The sequence below is a fragment of the Melopsittacus undulatus genome, chromosome 8 (assembly GCF_012275295.1).
Source record: "Melopsittacus undulatus isolate bMelUnd1 chromosome 8, bMelUnd1.mat.Z, whole genome shotgun sequence".
NCBI lineage: Eukaryota > Metazoa > Chordata > Aves > Psittaciformes > Psittaculidae > Melopsittacus > Melopsittacus undulatus.
In genome coordinates, this window is record NC_047534.1 from 26,244,559 (window position 1) to 26,267,814 (window position 23,256).

General features: G+C 39.4%; 1 protein-coding gene across 5 annotated transcripts in view; it reads right to left on the reverse strand.

Moving 5' to 3' along the window:
* Positions 1-23,256, reverse strand: part of NAV2 (neuron navigator 2) — a 401,751-nt gene that overhangs the window by 4,465 nt on the left and 374,030 nt on the right. For 3 of the 5 annotated variants that reach the window (XM_005150568.4, XM_005150566.4, XM_031050247.2), the window contains 15 exons: positions 20,492-20,575; positions 19,730-19,841; positions 18,313-18,458; positions 15,565-15,737; positions 12,727-12,880; positions 12,060-12,219; positions 11,471-11,571; positions 10,369-10,464; positions 10,028-10,196; positions 7,717-7,952; positions 6,580-6,734; positions 6,006-6,077; positions 5,411-5,607; positions 4,863-4,981; positions 304-507 (listed from right to left, as the gene is read on the reverse strand). In XM_005150568.4, the coding sequence (XP_005150625.2) occupies positions 304-507; positions 4,863-4,981; positions 5,411-5,607; positions 6,006-6,077; positions 6,580-6,734; positions 7,717-7,952; positions 10,028-10,196; positions 10,369-10,464; positions 11,471-11,571; positions 12,060-12,219; positions 12,727-12,880; positions 15,565-15,737; positions 18,313-18,458; positions 19,730-19,841; positions 20,492-20,575 (2,178 nt within the window). Of the gene's footprint in view, positions 1-303; positions 508-4,862; positions 4,982-5,410; positions 5,608-6,005; positions 6,078-6,579; positions 6,735-7,716; positions 7,953-10,027; positions 10,197-10,368; positions 10,465-11,470; positions 11,572-12,059; positions 12,220-12,726; positions 12,881-15,564; positions 15,738-16,184; positions 16,194-18,312; positions 18,459-19,729; positions 19,842-20,491; positions 20,576-23,256 lie in introns of all 5 variants that reach the window. The other 2 variants (XM_005150567.4, XM_005150565.4) reach the window with 1 other exon arrangement.

Here is a 23,256-nt window from a genome sequence, read left to right on the forward strand (position 1 = left end):
ATATTTAATTCCACACAGTAGGAATTAAGTTTATTACAGTCACCTTCAGTCATTCCTCAAGAAATGAGTCCTCAAAGTATTATGAATGTGAAAAACTTCTTCATCCATTTCTTGCAAAACTGAACTGGCTTTCCATGCAAATTCAGTCTGAGAGTTCACTTGATGACTTCTCTAGAAACATTGCTTTATCATTCTAAAGCTTTTAATCACTCCTCAGCTGTCCTTTACTTTCTTATTCCTGTTTCTAATCCCTAGAAACAAGGGAAACGAAGCAGTTCTGCCGTTTCAGAAATGAGAGCTTACCAAAGGATCTCCCTCAACATCGCTCACTGGAACCTGTTTGCTAGTTGAGCCTTCCCGTGACATTGAGTAGCCATCAAAGCCCACATCTTCAGGCCGCAGCTGTAGCAGAGGAGGCCACTCATGGTGCTGTGGGGTGGCTGCCCAGGGGTAAGTGTCCATCACCCATTTGGCAGGATCCTCCCAGGGTGCTCTCCTTCCATACAACTGGAAAAGCACAAACCCACATAAAACATTCCTATCAGTCAAACATTTAATTCAGTTCCTTCCTAACCAAAATTAACATACCCGGAGAAAGCTCAGGGAAGACTTGTAAGAGTCTTCCACTACCTAAAGTAGGCCTACCAGAAATCTGGAGAGGAATCTTCTACATGGGCATGTAGTGACAGAACAACAGGGAATAGCTTTAAACTAGAACAGGTTAGATTCAGATTAGATCTTAGGAAGACATTCTTCTCTGTGGGAATGGTGAGGCGCTGGCACAGGTTGCCCAGAGAAGCTGTGGCTGCCCCATCCCTGGCAGTGTTCAAGGCCAGGTTGGACAGGGCTTGGAGCAACCTGGTCTAGTGGAAGGCGTCCCTGCCCATAGCAGGGGGTTGGGACTGGATGAGCTTTAAGGTCCCTTCCAACCCAAATCATTCGGGGATTCTATGATTCTTGGATTACAGAAAACACTTGTGAGCAGAGATGAGCATAAACAAGTGACTGCAATGACATACAAAGCAATTTTTAATGGCAACTGATCTGGAAGTGTCTGACCCCCTCCTGTAAGGCTGCTGTGCCCTTCTCTTGGCACCAGTTGGAAGAAAGAGAGACTTGAAAGTAACCTCACTTAATAAAGTTAACTTAAATGAAATCAATATATGAAGAGGCCACCAACACTGACATCCGGATCACACCAGCAGCTGCCTTATCTGCATTTGCTGTCATTGGGAAACCACCCTCAGTGGAATGTGCAAGAGGAAACGTCAGACCTGTCATCAGTCAATAATGATGCATGTCATAGCAAAAGGTTTTCAAGTCAGAGGAATTCCTTTGTATTCAACCAACAAAAAGCACCAGTAGGATTTGTGGTTATGTTCCTATTTCAAGAAAGCAAGCTCTATTCTAAAACCTTTTCCTGTATTGAACAGTGTTACTGAATCCAAACATGTTCCTCCCCTTCTTATATTCAGTTTGCTGTAATCAGATAATACACTTAATTTAATGCCACAAGACCCTCTAAAGCATAAATACAGCTTCAAGTGTCTTTAAAAATGCTTAATTTTGGTTTGTAAATTTCAGCCTAAACATCTTTCAGCAACTGGAGCTGGTCACTGGCATTCTGTCACTTGAATTCAGAGAACTATCTCTTTCCTGCACAATGCACAAGGGAAAAAATCAGAGTTCTTACCAAGAAATTCATCAGCTTGCTGACAGATCTAAGAGTATTTCACTTTTCTCATCACCATTTCCTCTTTGGGTTTTTTTGTGGTTTCATTTTTTGCATGCCCAAAGTATTAAATTGCTCTAAATACCAATTTCTGCTTTACTCTGAAGCAGCACTCAGCCCAAGCAAAGTGCCCAGCAGATGGTGCTAGCCAATCTTTAACAGCCTCTTCCACAGCCCAAATACTCTTCAGCCTCCAGCAGCACTGTATTATTTTCCCAGAATAACATCTTCAAGCCGTGGTAAACCATATCTCCTATTTTAATTTTGTTCTTGAATTTACAGCACACGTCAGTTGCTGAGTGAAGAGGATTTTATGTTTTTCAGGTCTTTGCTATGTAGGTCTGTGTGGATCCTGGCTCGCTTATGAAAATTAGCTAGTGAGTAAAATTCCCATTTCAGTATACGAAATCATCAGGTATCTTCAGCAGACCAAAGACTGACGAACTCACTACTTCCTTCCACAGCAGCCAGGTCTGTCTATCCCTTTCATGTGCACATTTTTTAGGGAGCAATTAAGGGGTAAGGATCAAACAGCTTGCTTCAGAAAGCACCAAAGAGGAATGACTGCAGTATGAGTGATGGTGGCAGGAAGCTACAGGGACTTCAATTCCTCTTTTTGCTAGTGCTGCTCTCCATATCAATACACCAAGCAGGAAGAACTTGGGTTTTGTCTAACCCTCTAATTTTCAGATCCCTGTTCTGAAGAACAAAAAAAGCTCAGCTCCAATAGCAGCAATTACTCTAAGGATCCATTTAGCTCACTCGCCTTTGATCCAAAATAGTTCCCTAAATGAGAAACAGAGATACAAAATTAGTTACATTTAGCTCCACTGGGATCAGACTGAAATAAACAGTCCACCCTTCCTTTCTGGCATGCAGCTTCATAAGAGAAGAGGTGTTCTCAGGAGACATTGTGGGTGTGTGGGGGACGGAAAGTAGGCCAAAATGAAACACGCATTTCTAGGATTACCTTGTTAAGTAGCACAACACTGAAGCATTATTCTTACCCATCAACTAAACAAAAGTGAAGTTACTTAAACAGAAATGAATTAGTGAAATTTGGGGAAAAAGGATTGAACCAGATAAAGAATCTAACGCACAACATGAGAAAGTGAAATCCTTACACCTGCAATGCAAGCCATCCAAATAACCTAAAAAAAGATGCAGGTATCAGGCAAAACCAGCAAGTTTTATTAACTTTGTTCTACAGTTCTGTTATTAATCTATTTTTGCTTTCCACACTTACTGATCACCAACATGAGAGCTACAAGCAGCCCAAGCACCACTGTGAGGATCAGTTTTCTCTGTTTCAGCAGGAAACAGAATCACATGTGCTCCTTTCTCTTGTTTTAGGTGAAAAAGATTACTGGCTCCCAGTACCTTCTTTTAAAGGAAGTTTTATGTAACAGTTCTGTTCTAACGAAGTTCCTCTGTGCTCTGCACTGCTGATCTATCACGCTGCTCATGTCTCAGAGTCTACCACAATTATCCCAAAGAAAATGAGGTTGTCAGGCACTTGACAAATTTCAAATGGCAACAGCAGTTTGCCCAAATTTTAACCCAAGCTTGCTGAAGAACTCATGTATTTCACGTAAGAAGCTGTTAGTATAAGCTCTTCATGGCAAGGCATCCTAACAAACACTGCAGGGGTAAGCCGCCTTAAGCACTAGCAGAATGGAGAGAGCTATACTTCATAAACATGAAGGAATGATTCTGCAGCACAACTGTTTCTCTATGGAGCTTGTACGTGGAGGTATTCCATGTTTCAGAAACACTTCAGAGACCTATGTGATGGAGAACCTACAACTTCTGCAAGTAAAGTTTTATAACTTAATTATTCTTACCAACTTGTCGACAAGCCATATCTTTCTTACAAATTGTATTTTTCTAGTCAAAACTTGCCAAACATCCACTAGGGTTTTTTCCCTCTGAAAGACTAAAGCAGAGGACCAGAGACCAACAAATATTTTAGCTTCTTCTTGAATAAACTGAATAGTTTGTGTTTCTCATCTCTCTCACTGAATAATGCTTCCAGTATCTTAATGATATTTACTGCTCTTTCCTGAACCTTTTTGACATTTTTATCTTTATAATAAATGTTTTTACTTGGAAAAGTACCTTCTTCTCTTCCTAGCTGTATCAGATGTAATTATGCCTTCAGAATGACATTAGTCCTCATATCAAAAAACAAGCTCCCAATGCATTGCCACGATTTCCTATTCTCTATGCATCTTTAGCCCCTTTCCAACCTTCCAGACTCTCGCTGTGATCCACCTTTTCATTTCTTTATGTGTGATCTCATGTTCAGCTTTCGTGCATGCAATGCCCAGGATTTATGGATATTTGATGAGGCTACTGCCAAAACTGTCTTTCAAATTACGTGTTGTATTCTGTGAAAATAGGACCGAAGAATAAAAAAGCCTTTTTTTTTCCCCATAGTTGTATGGCAAGTCCACAGCAATCCTCCATTGAACCCTCCTGAATCCAGCAAGCTTTATAGTTCTGTAGATGCTAAGAGTTGCACAGCGATGCTTAAAGCTATCCAAATTGCTAGAGTATGAATTAGTTACTAAGTAGAGGCAATCAGTGACGATTTCACTATGGACTCTGAAAGAATTATAAATGAATCCTGTATACTGAGAAGTAATCAAAACATCACAGATATTGATCCTGTCACTCATTAATATGTTTCTCTCCATATACAGCTTTGTTCCTCCTCTGTTGAAAGGTCTGATGTACAAAGGAAAATTCTGCATAACTAAGTTAATGACCACAAATATTTTTCAGAGGCACAGTAATACTTGAAGGTGTGCTTCTGGAACAGATTATTGAAAGATATTTCGGTGTCTAACTCCCCCACTGCAAATGTCAGCAGGCTGGCATCTGCACACTTCTTAGAAAAACTGATTTGGACTTCCAGTGCTTTCACTGCCCAATTCAAAATTTGAAGAGAATAATTCTGCCTAAAATTAATGACAATGTAGGTTACCTTTTCAAAGACATGCAGGTGTACAGTGTGCAAAGTTATACCTCCAGGAAGTACTGCCATTATTCAGTTTTGTCTTATGCCATGTTGCCTTTTCAATGGATACCACTCAAGATCTATGATTTTTCATTTTTGCCTGCTCACCTGCAGCCCTTCTCTAACTGCCTCCAGAAGATATGGGATGATGGAGTAGTTCCACAAGTCAGTAAACCAAACTCTAGAACCATCTACATCTATCGGACAGGAGAGGAAGAGCCGTGGACCTGGAGAGGAAAATTCAGATTATTACACTCAAATTCCAATCATGATATGCTTCAGAAACAGGACCAAACAACTACTTCCAGTTCTCTGGAGAAAGAAGCCAAAGATGTGAGAACGTAAGTAGGTAGCTGGTGAACTACACTTTGTGAGAGCTCAAAAATGCTCTAAATCAACTTGAAAAACTACAGGCTTCAAAGTGAAAACAACAGATTTCCTAACACAGTTTGTAGCCAGGATTTCTTATTTAGAAAGAGAAAAAATGTTTAGAAAGATTTTGTCCAGTTTGCCTTAGAGTATGCTGCCATCTGAAAGTAGGGTTTTAAGCCTTTTTAACCTGATCTAGAACAAAGAAATGTACAGATACACCCCTTATACAAGGAAACAAAATACATCTATTTACATATACCTGGGCATACAGACAGAGCACTTACCAATAGTAACATCAGAGGAGCTATGAGCCTCCAAGAATTTGTTTAGATGTTGCCAGACCTTGGGAATCCAGTCAATAATTTTAACCAGCTCCGTATTTCTCATCCTCCCACTGATCTCGGTTTCAATTAGTTTTCTTCTCAAGAAACGGCCCAGAAAGCCTTTGACTGGCTCAGTGTGGTTAGCACATAGCACCCATCTAGGGTAGAACAGCAGAGATGTCCATTGGTTCTCTTTCATGCTGCTGAACCTAACTATTGTGGATTAAATTTGTCTTATTTCTAGATGAGCTCAGTAGCTGCAACAACTTGTACTATGCATTATTTCAGCTTATTGCTCATTCAGTTTGCCTAAATATTGTCTTATTTTGAATTTGCTAGATCAAGTATCTGAGCAATCTTCTGGAAGTGTTATGAACTGCAGTTACTTCAATTACAGCATCATAACAAAGCTGCATGTTAGGGCAGCAACTACTAGAGAATGGTATTTCCCCCTCAGTTTGCTATTTCAGCTGATAAGAGCAATTTCAGATGACTCAGTAGCCATTACTCCTTTGCCAGCCCACAAACATAAATGAGAAACATGAATAAACAGTACCTGAAATTATGGTGAAGTTGAAGATTAGGTGTTGAGGAGGTGGCTTGGTTCATTGTGCCAATAATATACGGACTATTAAAAAAACCCAAACAAAATCAAGCAAATCAGACTTGTTTTGAAAAACAACAATCTCAACATTACAAAGGGTTACTCAAGCCTCTTCTGTCAATCGTTTTTGAAGTTGATTACAACCAAATAATTTACTGAGAATCTGAGTTCTAAGATCATCAAATTCTCAAAGCAAAACAGAAATCTCAAAGCAGGGTACTTCTCTACAAATGGGGCTTTAGTACTGAAGATCTACTGCATGATGTGAACACGTATTACCCAAACCCGCTACTGATCATCCCATCTTTCATTACTGATTTTAGAGGAATAAATCATTTAATAGAGGAAAAGATCATTTAATGAAGAATAAAATCTCTGGAATGTTGTCCATAATATGGACAGTCCACCCACCTCAGTCCACTTGACCAAATTAATCTAGATATTGGGTTTGTGATCGTATTTTGCAACAGCAGTGGTCTTACTGCAGTACTGAAACGTGAAATGTGTTCTAAGAGTATTTCATTACCATTTGTGGTACTTGCAGTTTAGAAGTCCATTAAAGATCTCTCCTAGGGAGCTAACATGATGCAAATTATCCAAAATGACTACAAGAGGCATATCCACAGCATTGTTTTCACTGTTACACTGGTCTGCTAGGTTGGACAGGTACTGGCGGAGCTCCTGCAGAGAATATACAAAGAAAAGAAAGGGAGAAAGAAAGAAAGAAAGTAGTTTTCTTCATATTCCTTGAAAATACAGTTAAGATAAATCATACCTTTGTAATAAAATCTAAAGCAAAAGAGCCTGACATTTTACAAATGCATAATTTTCCATGAGAAAATAGAAGAGTTTACTTCTCCTTTCTAAGTTATGCTGAAGATTCAAACACTCTGTGCAAGAAAAGGGCTTAATGGGGGGGGTAAGATTTTGTAATTTTGTATGTGTTTTCTCATTCATGCTGTCCTAATCTGACACTCAGAGATCTCAAATGTATTTTTTTTTCTTTTCAGAAACTTGTTCAATTCTCTCTGCAAAAGCATTTATTCCATAGCACATCTCAAATTTTACCAGTCACCTACAACCACAATTTCTACCATTCCTTTCCTCCAGAGGAAAACGTGCCTAAGGCCATTAAATATACAGTTTGTTTTTTTCTTTAATGTAGACATTCACTGGAGGTATATTCAGCAAACCCCACAACACATCAAAAAGCATAGACATGCCTTACCAGTGCAGGAATGTGTCTGGACAACAGTCACTCCAAACCCAGCATATGCAGATTACAACTGCTGATACACACAGCTGCAGAAACTCTTGACAGCCTAGAGTTGCATCTGAGGGTGTTTGGAAGAATGCCCACATGCAATAGCAATTGCTTAAGCTTCTGGGAATTTTATGCAGGTGTTTAACTTCCTGGGCAATCCTCAATCTCCTAAACACTTGAAAAACTATGACACCTTTAGGTGTTTTAATATACATCTGGAAGCCTACTATTTCAGGCCCATAATCAGGTGTATCTGCAGTTCTGGAACCTTTAATATTTTTCCTATCAGGATTAACATAATGTTTTAAAAATAGAAGTTTTAAATCAGCTTTTGATGGATCAGTAACAGGAGTCTTGTTTTTCATTAATCATGCAAGGATGATTTTTCTGTGTCCTCACCTTATTGGATTTATGGTCCACATTGAAGGTTGCAATAATGCCATCAGTCAACTCCCTGCCCTCTCTAAGGACCATATACTCAGACAGACGGTTTGCTAGGTATGTTTTACCAGTGCCACTGGGGCCAGATAATATAATCCGTCTGTGTTCCATCAGGAGAGAGACATAACGCTGCAGTATAGGCTTTGGGATCAGTGATTCGAACACCAGACCATCCAAACTGTTCTCGCAGATACCTGCAACAGGAAAAGATTCCTCATTTAGAGGGATTCATCATCTTCAGCCAAACTGCCTCAGTTTTTAAAAGTAGGTTTTTTTTTTTAACCAAGTAGTTATGATCATGAAAAGCAAATCAAGATTAGCTGAAATGTGCCCCATCCCTGACAGTGCTCAAGGCCAGGTTGGATGGGGCTTGGAGCAACCTGGTCTAGTGGAAGGTGTCCCTGCCTGTGGCAGGGGGCTGGAACTGGATGAGTTTAAGGTCCCTTCCAACCCAAGCCATTTTGTGATTCAATGAAATAAAGAGGTAGTCAAACCAGAGAACTAGAAAATGTTATTTTGTGACTGTACCAACATTGTCTGTTGCGAACAGTAGGAAAACCCCCCAAAATCACACTTAGAAACAGCAGATTTAGATGTGACTTGACCAAGCTGTCTTTCACTTTAGAGGTAAATCCCTTCCCAACTTTGGTATCCCTCATATTGACATGAGCACATATAAAGCTGCAAAAATAAAGGCAGAAGTGACTTGTGGGCTTAGCCTGTATCCTCTTTCAGCTTTCTGTTCTAGGGTGTCTAAGGCCCTATGAAAGCTGCCATAGTAAATGATTCCAGGCCCCACTTTTCACATGCAAACCATCCAATTTACAGTACTTTGCCTTGTACGGTATTAATTCATCCAGAATTTACCTGTTTACTTTTGAATCACTAGACAAAACCTCTAGCTATCATTAACTCCCCCTGCTTTCCCAAACACTTGTAATTAAACTTCTCTGTATGCTGATAGTCATCTCTTCTAACAGAAAACTACTGATAAGCATTTATGCAATGTCAGCAGTCACTTTAAGCAGAATTGGCTCAGGAAAAACACACTGTGCTTCAAAATAAACAGCAGGAAAGGAAATTGGCAGATCACATAGAGAAATGTTTGCACCTCAATGGTTACTTGGTATATTAAATATTTATACAGGCAGCTTTATATCTCACAGGTATATGTGATTTTCCATAAACTGATTAAATACATCTCTGTTTTACTGAAAACTGTTATCACAGATGAACCTTCAAAGTACAAGTCAAGCCAATGCAAGTTAAATGTAAAATCAGATTGCAGCTTTACAGATATGGCTAGACCTTAAGCAGTATATCACTTGGGATTTACTATTGGACAATGTATTCCAAGTAAGCAGAATACCCTGGGTTCACATCAGGCCTCAGTAAATTGAGGTATTTCATGGCTTATTTTGTCTTTCCACTAATTTGCTACCCACAGTAACTGATTTTTTACACTAATATTAAAAATATCAAAATACCCTTAGCCAAATTTCAAAGTTAAGTTGCCGTGTTTGGCAAGGGTCTCAAATACTCCTCTGTATGCAGACCTGTGATTGACATTTCACTGGTGTAACATTCAAAATGTAGCAGGTTGAGGGTTTTTTCCCCTAAAACCTAGTTTCCTAGTTTAGTTTTCATATAAAAAGGGTTCCCTGAGAAACCAAATGAGAAATGATACGAGAAATATAAGAAGTAAATTCTTAGCAGTACAATGTAATGAGAATTCTGAAAACCATACACTTTGAAAATAATCCAGATTTTAAGGTATCCCAAGAATTCTGGGATCCCTCCTTATTGATGCCTAAGGGAGGATTCTTCAGCAAGACCAACCACGCAAGTTAAATCCAGATGTTTTTCTACTCTGCATGAAGGAAATAACAACTGTATCTCTCAAAAAGATGTAATGAAATTCTGAGGCTTTACTCATTGGGAAGGTACTTTGCTGCTCAAACAACTCTACCCCATCCCTTATGGTGTGAGATCTTCCCTAGGCTAACTCTAGGCAAGAATTCAAGATATGTGGAGAAAACTGCTGTGTAATTTTTTCCTACTGTCACAGGTTGAAAATTTTCTGAATTTATAGATGCTGCATACTCTAAGTGCTGTCTTCCTCACATGAAAATAGAAGGACCAGTAAATAAAAGGCAGGGATGGGGAAAAGAAACACAAGAAAAAGTTTCTACTTCTCCTTCTTGACACAGCAAGCTTTGGTAAAACTGCAATTAGTGAGAGCTACAACAGGCAGGTCAAGCGTAACTACCTTTGATGGTAACTGAAATAGTGTTGTTTTCTCCAACTAGATAACCACAGGGCAGCAGCTCAGGTGTCTCTGCACTGTTAGTGCGTTTGATTTCTCCAATGCTGTAGCCCAGAACGCTGTCTGAATTCAGCCCCAGCTGGCTCACAGGATCCACATGAATGATATACTCCTAGGGTGAAAAAGGGACATGGGAAGTTAGGCAGCACTTAAAGCCAGCACTGAAAGCCAGGGGGGCTTCATTCTATGCTAGAATAGCCTTCATCACAGCAAGTTCAATATTGCTTGGCACCATCATAACTGAATAGGACAATTCAGGCACTCAGCAAATTGTACTCTCTAACCTTAAATAACCGCCGTACAACCCCATCCAGAACATCCCATTTGGTCTTGCCACTCACTCCAATGCAGCCTATGAGGAAGGTGCGAGGCCTCGAATCCTAAATGCATAGAAATGTGAAGTTAATAAGTAAATCCTAACTGTATTAGGCAAGTCTGTTTAATGTTATTAAAATAGCCTTTTTTTTCCCCTCCCCCTTCATTTTTTATTGTGGTCCGTCTTTACCACTCTCTATGGTGAATTCTGAATGCTGTATGAAATCCTTCTTCTAAACATCTTCTTGTTGGAGTAACAAATCTAAAGGACACTTATGCAGTGCTGATGTTAAGTAAAAGGTTTCATTAACCAATCTATGAACAATTAAAAAAGACAGGAAGACTCTTAGGAGAATTCTAGGCAAGAAAGTTCACAGTATGTTCATTTTCCCAATGACTTCACAATCAACTGTATTGCTTTTGCAACATTTATTCTATTTACTTCCAGAAATGCTGCCACAGATATAGAAATCTACATATATACGTAAAAATTATACATGGTTATATGTATAAATAGTTACATATAGAGACAGCATTACAATTTACTATCAATTTGCCTACTCAGGGCTGCAAACATTAACACAAAATCTGCTGAGTAAAATTTATTTCTGACTAGTCAAATTTTTTGTGTGTGTGTGCCCTTACGAAAGACACAAAATTATTTCTTCAGTACACCTGTAAAAAAAGGTATTTAGGATTCTTTCTTTCAATTACTTGCAACTGGAGAATGTCTGAAAGATGTCATTCAAAATGGGATAGCTGTACCAGAGGAAAACCTGAACTAGAATGATAACATACAGATGTCCTGCTTTGGATCCATTAAATTCTTCCAGAATATTGGCACTTCCAGCATTTCAGTGCATCTTCTACTGACACACTGGATCATTTTCATTGAGAGCTATTGTAGGTGAGTCCATGAGACAACCTGATCTGACAGTGCTGTGTCTCAGCAGTTCCATGGAAGTGGGAGGGAGCTGAGTGCCTTGTCTATCACTAGTGACACACCAATAAATTTGAATTTCCTGGCACATTCCACTGTCACATTTTAAATAGGCACAAACCACAACTAACCTCCTTCCATTTCATTTTATCCTGAAAGTTGACAACTATTTTGACGTGTCTGCCTCCTTCTTTCCGGACAGAAGCATCTCCAGTGTCATCTAACAGCATGTCTGTGAACAGAGAATATTAACGGCTTCATAGCTGTGTCTTAATAACCCTGAAGACAATTCTGGTCGATGCCAACACACTTACTGTAGTCAAACACAACACATCTGAGCTACACATGCCCCAAGGTAAAACATAAGGATGGGTTTATTGACTTCCCTACCAAATATTAGTATCACTTAAAAAGTGAAGGGCATTGAAAATTGTTAGTTACTCTGTATTTTCCTTCCTATGATATATCCCCTGGGAAATGTACACTATTAAATGGCTTTAAACATGACTCTTGGCAGCTGAGGTCATAATTGGACAACTCCAACCTAGGGTGTAGCAGACCTATGACAACACTTTAAAAGGAGGCTTTGTGCCAGCTCCTGACATACTTTCCCACCTCAACGGTTAATAATTTTCATGCTTTCATTTTTCCATGGCTAACCAAACCAAATCTTCCAAGTGCAGGATAAAACCTGCCCACCACCTTTCTCATTAAACTCACCGAGACTGGTTGACTCTGTGAGGTTCAAACTGTGTTGAGAGAGACCCACTGAATGTCTTGGAGAGGATGAAATGGAAACCTGAGACTGAGCCCTGCTACAGCTGCCATGGTTTTCAGATTTAAGCCGATCATTCTCTGCTTTTAGTTTTTCAATCTCACTCTTGAAAAGACGAAATCAGGAGTTAGAAGGCACAGTGAAAACACACTTAAAAGATAGCAACATAAATAACTTCAGAAGAAAGAATAGTTCAGCAGAAATGCCATTTTCATATTTTATCTTAATAAATTAATGATTTTAATTCTTACAATGTCCCTTCCATGAAACTTTTCAAAGTATCCTAGAAAACATAAATGTGGGAATTCACTAAATGCTGAAATGCAGCTATATTAAGGCAGAGAGCATGGGAGCATTTTAAGAGGCTGCTGACAGTCAAACTGACCTTCCCACGTTTTCATGGTTGAAACAGTAGTTGAGGGGAGGAGAATTCATGTGTTCAAGCTGACTCTTAATGAAGGTACAAGGTTTAACGCTTGCAAGATAAACACAACTTTAAGTAAGCATTTAAGAATTTCAAATTTGCCTTCTTCCAGATCTTTACTGTGGGGCAGGTTGGCCAGTCTTTAACACATCAACAAAACTGCAATATTTGAGGTGGTTACTTCTTACCTGCATTCTGTTCATCGCCTCACGAAGCTGGTCAAGCTGATGAGCAGAGCTAAGGGCTTCTAGCCGAATGTCAGTCAACTTCATCTCCTTATCTCTCAGCTCATTTCGTAACTGCATAACTGTTTCAGCCTCACTGTCAGTGCATTCAGAAATACTGGAGAAGATGGAAACAGACACTGAACAAGACCATTTGTTACTTTTCAGGTGGTGCTTCTCCAGTATTTATTAGTCAATGACTAATAAACTGCTTTTATTCTGCAGGAAGCAGGCAACAGTTTGGGCTTATTTGATTAGCGATACATAAGTCAGGTATTAAATATGTCATGAAAAAATAAGAAACTAGTGAAATAAATATGTCTGAGGGTTATTTGTCTTGAATCCTGAAACAGAATTCTGGAAACCACCTACTATTGGATAGTCTTCATTCTTTTTTCATGGTAGTTGCCATAAAGGAAAACATCTAAAGCCAAAATCTAAATAAATGAAGGGGGTGCAGGCAGTAAGAGCAGTTGGCTGGAGATTGATGAGTTTACAGACAGATTTAAAGCTCACCAGGTGTGCACAGCTGGGTTTCCCTTAACTGTTCTGGAGGGCTTTGGAACTCTACACCTATTCGAGCATGATAAATTCCCACTTGCTTCAAAGCACTCATGCTTAAAACAGTTTTGGTGACATTTTTCTTCCCTCCTCCCCCCAGTAAAAAAAAAAGATTCTGAGTGAGTAATGTTTCAGCACATTCGTAAGTGTATCTATATAAAGATCAACTACACAGCTGCAGGCTTTGAAGGAGATTTCAGTTAAAATATCTCTCCTTAAATCAGGTTAATGAGATGTTTTCCCCACCAAAAAGCCAATAAGCCAAAATACAGAAGTTCTACTTGTATTCTGTCCTTCCTTGAATTTACCTATTTACCTCTTTTCATATCAAGATGAGACACAGCACATAGCATTTTGACTGACGATAGATGGGATCAGAATATGACAAGTTTCTGGCCTCAGAGTTCTAATGCACAATTTGCTGTTGTTACCAGAACCTCACTCAGTTAGGCTCAAGACACTGGAGAAGCTTCTAATAATTCCTGAGGGATTAGATTCAGCTACTAACATTTCATCACTATTATATGGCTGGAAACTATTGCTATTGTTTTCACTTCTTCATGTGAAAACAAGCGATGAGGAAAACATCAAGTCTGGGTACTTACTCAAATGCATCTGATTTGAAATCAGGCTGCAAGCTTTGCATGTCATCTTCAAGGTCATAAGGCTGCTTGGTAATTACATGTTTCACAATACTATGTCTTACAACTTTCTGTGTTTATTTATCCTACTCATGTGACAAAGCTACTGATAGAATTAACATAAAATCTGTTTTACAGCGTTACCCAAGCACATTCTAAAATGTGAGTTCAGACACAAACTAGCATGGTAAGGCAATTAATTAACTTTATTTCACATGTGGCCAAAACAAAGCCTCAAGATTGCCTGTGACCTTCCCATGAACATAAAATGAGTTAAGCAGCACAGCAGAAGTCCTGCCTTTAAAGTCTACCTGTCATTCTCATACAAACCCACGCAGAAGGGTATGGTTTGGTCATACAGATAAGCCTATACAATAGCTTGCTACCACCTGAAGGAGTTCATTTGCTTCTCACTCCTCTTCCCCAGCCTGCTCCTGGCAGTTACCTCTGTCATGCTTCCATGCCTATGCCAGCTCTGGCACTCATCAGAGTCTGATCTGAGCCCTGAGCTGAGCCAACCCAGCAACCTCGGGGAAAAAATCCCTGTTTCTGTCAAACTATTTTTCACATAATTAGCACGCTGCATCAGCTCAGTGGAGTTGTCTGAGAAGTAGCAGAGCCAGTGCAAGGGTAAGAGCAGCCTAGGTGCCTGGGTATGTATGAAAGGAAAAAAAGAGTGGATCATCTCCATTCATCAGGCATAAGCTGCTAGATGAGTTCAGCTGTATCATTAACTATCCTGTTTGATTTCCAATAAATCCTTACCTTTATCTGAATTTGTCAACTTAACTGGGAATTCACCATGGCAGATCAGCCATGGAAATCATCATGGCAGATTAGCAGTCTTTAGCCAACAGAGAAAACAAAATCTCAGACTTGCCCTGGCTTATTCCATTAACAGCAAGAGATCCAACTAATTCTGCCCTTTAAGGTCACCCTGGTTATAAATACCCCTCATACTCAATATGTTCTGCTGGGACAGCATCCCAATAAAATATAAATTATGCCACAGTAACAATGCAATGATTTTTGGCTTCCTGGATACTAACAGAAAGGCACTAGAGGTTGGGAGTCACCTTACATATCTTTAATTCCCTGAATATGAAATTCAGCTATTCTATTCTCTGCCTGTAATCTCGTTTGACTACAGAACATTCAAAATAGGCAGTAGGTTTAAGTGTGATCTTTGCTCCTTCTTTTGCCAGTATGACAGGATTAAGGATTTCACCCCATTTAGCAAAACGCAGTACCCCTTTGGCAGACAAGTAAGTGACACTTGGGAGAAAGACCTACCAGTGGCAACAAACCAGCCCTGATCTATAGTACAGTCTAGCCCACTGCATCTCCTGCTGTGGCCTCATGATGAACAGCTGTCAGACTCTTGTAGTGCTTGTACAGATGTGCAGGTTCTTAAAAAGAAGAATCAAAGGTGACAGGTACATTTTGCCTCTGCTTGTTTCTGTAAAGCGGCCTAGAGATGTTTTTTCAAGCTAGCATGGAAAACTCTGGATCTCTTCAAAGCACAGCATTCCTCTTTTCCTCTGCCAATGCAGCAAGAGGCCTTCCACAGCATTTGCTGTTTAGAACTTAAATCACTTACAGAGAATTGGAATGGGAAGCTCTCAGCAATGATGTTGAAACAGTGGAGTTATGGTGTGGCAGCTTTGGTGAAGAAGGTAACGAAGAATCAGTCATCTCCTCAATATCTGAATGAGAAGATGCTGACTTGGGAGATTTCTTTTTACCAAAAGCTTGCTTGAAGGAGCTGCGTAACTGAAAAATCCACAAGAACACAACAGTAGGCACATCATTAAGAATGGAACCAGGCAAAAAAAGCTACAGAATAAGAATTTTAACATGCAAATCATAGAATCGTAGAATAGTTAGGGTTGGAAAGGACCTTAAGATCACCTACTTCCAACCCCCCTGCCGACAAAAGCCATACTCAAGTATATTTTAATACAGGTAAAAAAGAATAAAAAAGCTTTTTTTCCTTGACTATGAGATTAATAATGTCAACAGGAGTGGATATCAATGCTTCCTATTTTTAATTATTTCATAGCAAATTCTGTTCAGTGCAACAAGCTTGACGGCGATATTCTAACAATTTGCAGCTACAACATGATGTGGCTCAACCAAGGTTAATGATGCTGAAATGGTTAGTGATGTAAATGGATGGGTTAGCTTTGTGTCTCATAGTGTAAAGTAGGTCTTCCTTACCTCATTGACCTGCCAGAAGAAGCGCAAGCAAAAGGCAGTGGGGGAATGAAAAAAAGACATGTTTTAACAGGAAAGCCAGGAAAGCTTTGGCTTTCTAAGACAAACATGATCAATAATTAACAAAGACCAACAGTTACTTTAAAACTGGAACTCTATTATCCATAAACAAGGTGTTTCAAAAGACATATGGTTATTTGCTGTTACTTGGGGGAAACATCACACCAAAATCTCTCAACTATTTAAATTTTATTTTCTCCTTAGCTCAGACAGAATGCTTTGGCTAACAGCCAAGTTAATATTGTGTTTTTCATTGCAGAAACAGGTATTTCACCTACCTGCAATTAAAATAACCTTTTTTCATGTGACTGCCATATCCAAACAACAAAAAGAATGAATATTCATGTGATTAAAATGATGTTAAACCAAAGTTACAGTTCAACAGTTAGTGCTCAAGAATAATGATAATGATTTAATTTTATGTTACCCTGTGTAGAGTCAAGGTTTGGACTTGATGATCCTCATGTGTCCCTTCCAACTCAGGATACTCTATGAACACCATTTAATGCTATCGCAAATTAACTATTGTAAACAGGCTGGCTTAGTATGAGCTGAAAAGTTAATTTTAAACTAGACAAAGACTCCTACAGTGACAAATGTTGAAAATCTGGTGTTTCAGCTCTGTATGGACAGCTGTGTTGTTTCCATAGATAACAAAAAGATCTTGGCTGAGAACTTCCTCAGTATTTGTGGAAAAGACAACAATGGGGAATCAGATCCAACTTACATATTTTTCTCAGTAAATTACTAACTGAATTTCATCTGCATTTCACAGTGATGATGTACTCACCTTTTAAAACAACACAAAAAGACTGCCCTTTTTCTCCTACTTCCTGAAAACTTTTTTTATTTTTAATAAGGAGATGTTTCCTTAATCTTCTTTAAAAATAGTCATCTGCTCAATGATAACTGTTGATGTAGGACAATACCTTCTAGGTTACAGAAACAAAGAACTGAAGCTAAAGCAAAACCTCAATTTTTGTATTAACTAAGGCTGAATAATTATGAATGGTTTGTATCGCCAATTCAGAATTGCTGGCAATTTCAGTTAAAACAATTTACTTTGTCTATTACTAACATATAACCTAGCACAAGAAAGATTTGGAGATGACACTGTTTCCATTCAACCAATTATTTCAGGGGCAGAGCAGAAATACTGCTGTTATGAAGAGCCTGGAAAGATATCAAAATTAAACCACTGGGACAAGAGAGAAAGAAAAACAAGAACCTGCTTAGAAAGCTGTTTCCTACAGTTCAGGAGTTTCACAAGCATTTCTGAGAGGATACTGTACAAATACAAATCAAGATTTACCAGCTCTAACCACATTTTGTATTTATGCGGGTTTATCTGTATATCCAAAAGATCCAGGAAGACTTAAATTCAGTAGGAAGGAAGGGATGGATTGCTTTACTGGCTACAATGAAGGATCTAGGGACTTTTGTCCAGACTACAATCAGACTAGGATGCTAAGGCAATTATGGTCTAATTGAAAATGGAGTTTAATATAATGTACCTTTCCTCCAGTACAGGGTACCTTGTACACAGTAAATGATGTGCAAGGAAGGAAAAAATGTGAAATGACAGGTAAGCAAAACTGTTCAAGATTGGTATTTTTTCATTGTAGAGCTTCATGGCAATGCTCAAAACAGAGTTCTTAAAATGTTTAACATGTTCACTTAAAAGCAAGCCCTACAAACCAAAGAAAAAAAAGAAGAATCTCTCATTGTAGATTTGCTTTTACTTTTATGACAGATGTCGGGTTTTCCTTAAGGGGTTGGACACCATATTACTTTTAGCCAGAATTGATCTTTGACAGATATTTCTAATTTAAGACTGGCTTTTCTTTCAGCTGTAGAAGCTGAAACTCAATACTATGCAGAGTCAACACAAGCATACACATCACTTAGGACTCAAACCTTCAAATGAGTTTACACAGGATTTCAGCCGTGCATAGTCCTTGTGCTAACCTGCTGCAGGAGAGGAGGAAGGAGGAGCTGAGCAGCTCCATTTCACTGGGCATGTTCTGACAGTTTTATATAAACCTCATACAATCTGCTAAAGCATACTCACCCAGTTCTTCCTCTTCTTTTTCTTTGAATCACTTTCAATGTTGCTCCCCACACTGGAGTGACTGGTAGCACTGTTAATACTGGAGACACTATCTGAAGAGTGCTGCCTGCGGATCCGCAGGTCTGTGGGTTGAGCAGCTCCAGGTCCTGCATACGAATGGAGGCAATGTCAAAATTTGTAATTTGGTGTTAAATTATGCAATCTAAAAGAAACATTTAGGGAAACAAACACCTTGACAATCACCCCAGTGTAACTCAAAGCACTACTGCTAATCACAGAATGACAGAATGGTTTGGGTTGGAAAGTACCTTAAAGCTCTTCCAGTTCCAAACCCCTGCCTGAGGCAGAGACACCATCCGCTAGTCCAGGTTGCTCCAAGCCCCATACAACCTGGCCTTGAGCACTGCTAGGGAGGGAACATCTACCACACCTTTGGTTAGCCTGTTCCAGTGCCTCACCACCCTCACAGAGAAGAATTTCTTTATATCTAACCTCAACTTCCCCTGTTTAAGTTTAAACCTTTCACCACCTGTCCTATTGCTACAGTCCCTGCTGAAGAGTCCAGTCCCTCTCCAGCATCCTTGTAGGTCCCCTTCAGATACTGGAAGGCTGCTATGAGGTCTCCACGCAGCTTCTGTTCTCCAGACTGAAGAGCCTCAATTTCCTCAGCCTGCTTCCCATACAAACCTTTCTTCATACAGGAGATGCTCCAGCCCCTAGTCATCCTCATGGCCTCCTCTGGATTTGCTCCAACACTTCCATGTCCTCCTTATGTTGAGGACACCAGAACTGCATGCAGTGCAGTGCTCCAACTGGAGTCTCACAAGAGCAGAGCAGAGGGGCAGGATCACCTCCTTCGACCTGCTGGTCACACTTTTTTTGATGCAGCCTAGTATACAATAATCACTGTTTCTTGTGAAGAGATTAAAATCTCAGACCCAGATCTTACAGACCCTTCCATCAGAAATATACCCCCGTGTAAATTACTGCAATAAACATGAGATGCGTAATAGACAGACTGTATTTTAGACTTTAAAACGGAGATTACTGAAATCACTGAAGAAAATAAACGAAGTGTCTGACAGCTCTTAAATGGGGATCTCTGCTCCCAGCTGCTTCACAACAGCAGCTAGATGGGTGAATTACAAATGATTCTACTAAATTCAGTGAATTTTCCACACTGAAGGTGGAAAAGCTTTGTTAAAATACCTTCTTGGTTTACTTTTCCATTTTTTTCTGTACAATTTATCATAGTTTACACAGATACCTATTTCAAATCCCGCATGCTCCCAAGCAAGTTAATTAGAGCCTGCTTGTGAGACAAAGCTGATCTTTGATGGTTACATCAGCTACTCCTGAGAGGACAAAAGTCTCATGAGCACTGCACAGTTTCTACAGGTGATGCTGTGCCGCTCACCTTTGCAGTTGAGCTCAGGTGTGTTGATGACTCCGTTGATGGCAGCCTGGGCAGCAGCATTTTGCTTCTTCAGTAGTTCAATTGTCTTCCTTAACTCATTCAGTTCTGAGTCCTTGAGCAAGGGTAAAGAAAATAAAAGGTGACATGCTGGAAAATGCTGATAGCATGATGGTAACTGTTCCAAAGAAGACACTTTTCAATCCGGACACTGGTAGCCGATAGACAATTTCTGGAATATACGTGCAAGGAGATGAAAATGAGGCTTGGCATGCATAGGGAAGCACACCCTTGATAAGCTGCAAAACAGCTTGGTTATTATGATAAGAAAGAATACAGAAGCTCTGGAATACAGAAATATTGTGTATATTGAATTGTGTATGCTTGAACATACACTACTTAATTGTGTATATTCAAGCATACTGTCCAAAACGCCAGTGTTGCCTGTCTTGCAAGGATTTTTCTCAGCATTTCTCTTTAACATGCACACGTGTGGATGCGCTGGGATGAAATTTGTTGCAAAAAAACGCAATAATGAAGATGCGTGTCCAAACCAACAACTTGTAGGAATCACCTGCTCACTTGCCACAACATCCCAGTGCAGAAAATGAGGATTCTATGCAAAATTTTGATTCCATTTTACTCTGTCACCACAACTGAGGGAACGAAGCCAAACAGCACAAAACCCCCACAACCACAGAAGCAGCACAAGCAGCAGTGCTGGAAATAGAAGTTAAGACTTCCCCAAATCCTTTTCAAACTTGCCTTTTGTTCTGCTGTCATTGTAAGGCTCTGCAGTCTGATTGTCATGTTCCCCAGGCTCTGCTCAAATGCTGCCACGAGGTGAGCCTGAAAGTCAAACCATACAGAAGTAGATTGTTCTCTCCTCCCCAAACAAGCACATTTCTGCAGCTATTTAAATGGACCACCTAGGGAACTGCATCATTTGTCGTGTAAATGATACAGACTAAAAACACTGATTAGAAAAGGTCAAATGAGTAGAGCATGGGTTGTGAAAATGCTTGCAAACAAATTACCAGGAGCTATTCATTTGTGAAAAATCACAAATCACAAAGGTAATTGACCAACTTCAGGATTTTAGCAAACATCAGCCTTTTCCTGTACAACTACTACAGGAGTACGCTAAGGAATGATACTGTTTTAGGCTATAAACCCTTCCCTGCTCAGCAGGAGCTGCCACCGAATACTTCAGAAAACAGAGACATATGAGTAATACTGTGAACTGGCACATCAGGAGATTTCCTGGAGGTGGCTCCTCACTCAGCTACTACATCCACTTCTTAAAGACACCAGGACTGCAATAGCCAGGACAGCTGCCTCAAACTGTCCTATTGCACCCACATCAACATGCTCTAACAAAGGATCCAAGAGTGGTATTGCTTTTTCTAGTTCGGAATTCTCATTTATTCTGTAAAATGTGTAATCCTACATCCAGAATGTAAGAAGAACAAAACTACCTCCTAGATCCCTAAGGAGTTAAGGTCCCTTGAAAATCCAATCTCAAGCTAATCTAGTTCATGTGCTTTTCTCAGCTGTTTAAAGCTGCTTGGATCTTGTGATAAATGGAAAACACATTTTGCCACATTTTTGAAACAGAAAGACGTATTAGATTCAATTTTTTTCTTAAAACATCCGATTTATTAATTGAATCTTTCCAAGAGTCCTTCATGGAATACGCCTTGTCACCTGAAAGCATCTCTGACACCAAGGCTGCATGGAAGGATGTCCTTGGTTATCTAGCCATGTCCTCAAGCTATTGCAAGCAATGACATGGCAAGACATCCTGTCACAAAACGTAGAGAGGAAAAAGAGACAAACCAATCCATATTTCTGAACATCTGCTGTTCAGTTCTGAAATCAGACTTCATCTTCGACTTTCTATGTGGGCCATTATTAGCATGTGTAAGATTACCTACTGATAGTTTTCAGATGCCCTTCATATGGTTAAAGGAACTCCTGCCACACAGCTTTTCACAAGAAGTTTAGATCTTAAGTCTTTTCCTGAAGTCTACATATAAATATATATATATATACCCCCAAACAACATATATATATTGTATCTATATATGCATGCCCCGAACAACAAAATGTCACTCCTAAGTTTTAGGAGGACCCTAAAAAACAAAATAAAAAAGAAAACAGTAAATCATAGAATGGTTTGGGTTCGAAAGGACCTAAGATCATCTAGTTCCACCCCCATACATTGGCAGAGACACCTCTCACTAGATAAAATCTGTCCTTGATAAAATATAAAGCAAGTTTTAAATAGACAAAAGCCAGGCAGAAACATCTGTCCAACTAGATCACTATTTTCCTTGTGGAGATTTAAGGCAAAAAGGTGCTGCAGGTTACAGATTTTCACTGTGCTATCGTAACAGGAGAACTCCAAAAGCCAAGTTAGGCAGTTGAGTCCAGAGATGCCTTCCCTGCAGAGAGGGATAAGGACTGCTTCAGCATTGCAGTCAATCTGCCAGATGCTTAACCAGCCAATATATCTGCATCTAACTGAAAGAATTTTCCAATATTTGAATATCTGCATACAACCAAGGTCTATGTGGTAAATATGATCCAAAATGTCTGGTGCTTGGTCAATTACCCTTTTTTCTTTTCCCATGAAGCACTGAGAAGCCAATGTCTACAATATTAAGGACATCAGCTAGGAAATGAAAATGATGGTAAGTTAAAGGAAGGAAACACAGATCGAGAAGATGGAAAAGACCTCGGTAAGAGGGAATTATGTTTCCAGTGAAATGACATGGCACTGTTTTATAGATACACATGTACATGGATATGGATGTGCACAAGTAACAGAGACATAGTTCAATATGTATTTGTCTCATTAGGCACAATAATCTGCACAAACTAGAAAAAATACTTTATTTTGCTATTGGAAACAATTCTATACACAAAATGACACATAAATTTGTGTGAAATCTTTCCAAACGGAAAAGGACATTCTCTCGCCTAAATATGCACAGAACAGCAGAACTTTTCATGGAGCTATTCCCCACTTGTTCAGCAGCAGCACACAGCTGACTTATCCTAAATAACTGTTCTCACATTCGCAATGAAAACAAACATGAGCAGTACAATAAGAGGGGGATGTGCATCTTTCATTCCCATCAGCCCCTATGAAAATAAACAGAGCTGAGCCTGTGAGAAAATAGCAAAAAGTCATTTAGAACCTCATGTTACACATGTATGAAAATCTAAATATTTACTTTAAAAACACAGACTGCAAAGCTTTTGTTTGGAAGGATGAACAGGGAACAACAAAACATATTCAGGAGTCCTCAGCAATACTTTGCAAAAGCAGAAAAGAAACAGGCAAGCAGGACCATATGGATTAATAATGGGTTACAAACCCTTAAAGCTTTGACCTAAACCTTGAGAGAAAGTTGCTCTTTCAAATATGGATCAAGCACCTTATAATTACTCCTACCTGGAAACTGTTCAGCGAACTATGGAAAAAAAGAGTTATCTGCATTTCCTACTTGGAGAAAAACCGT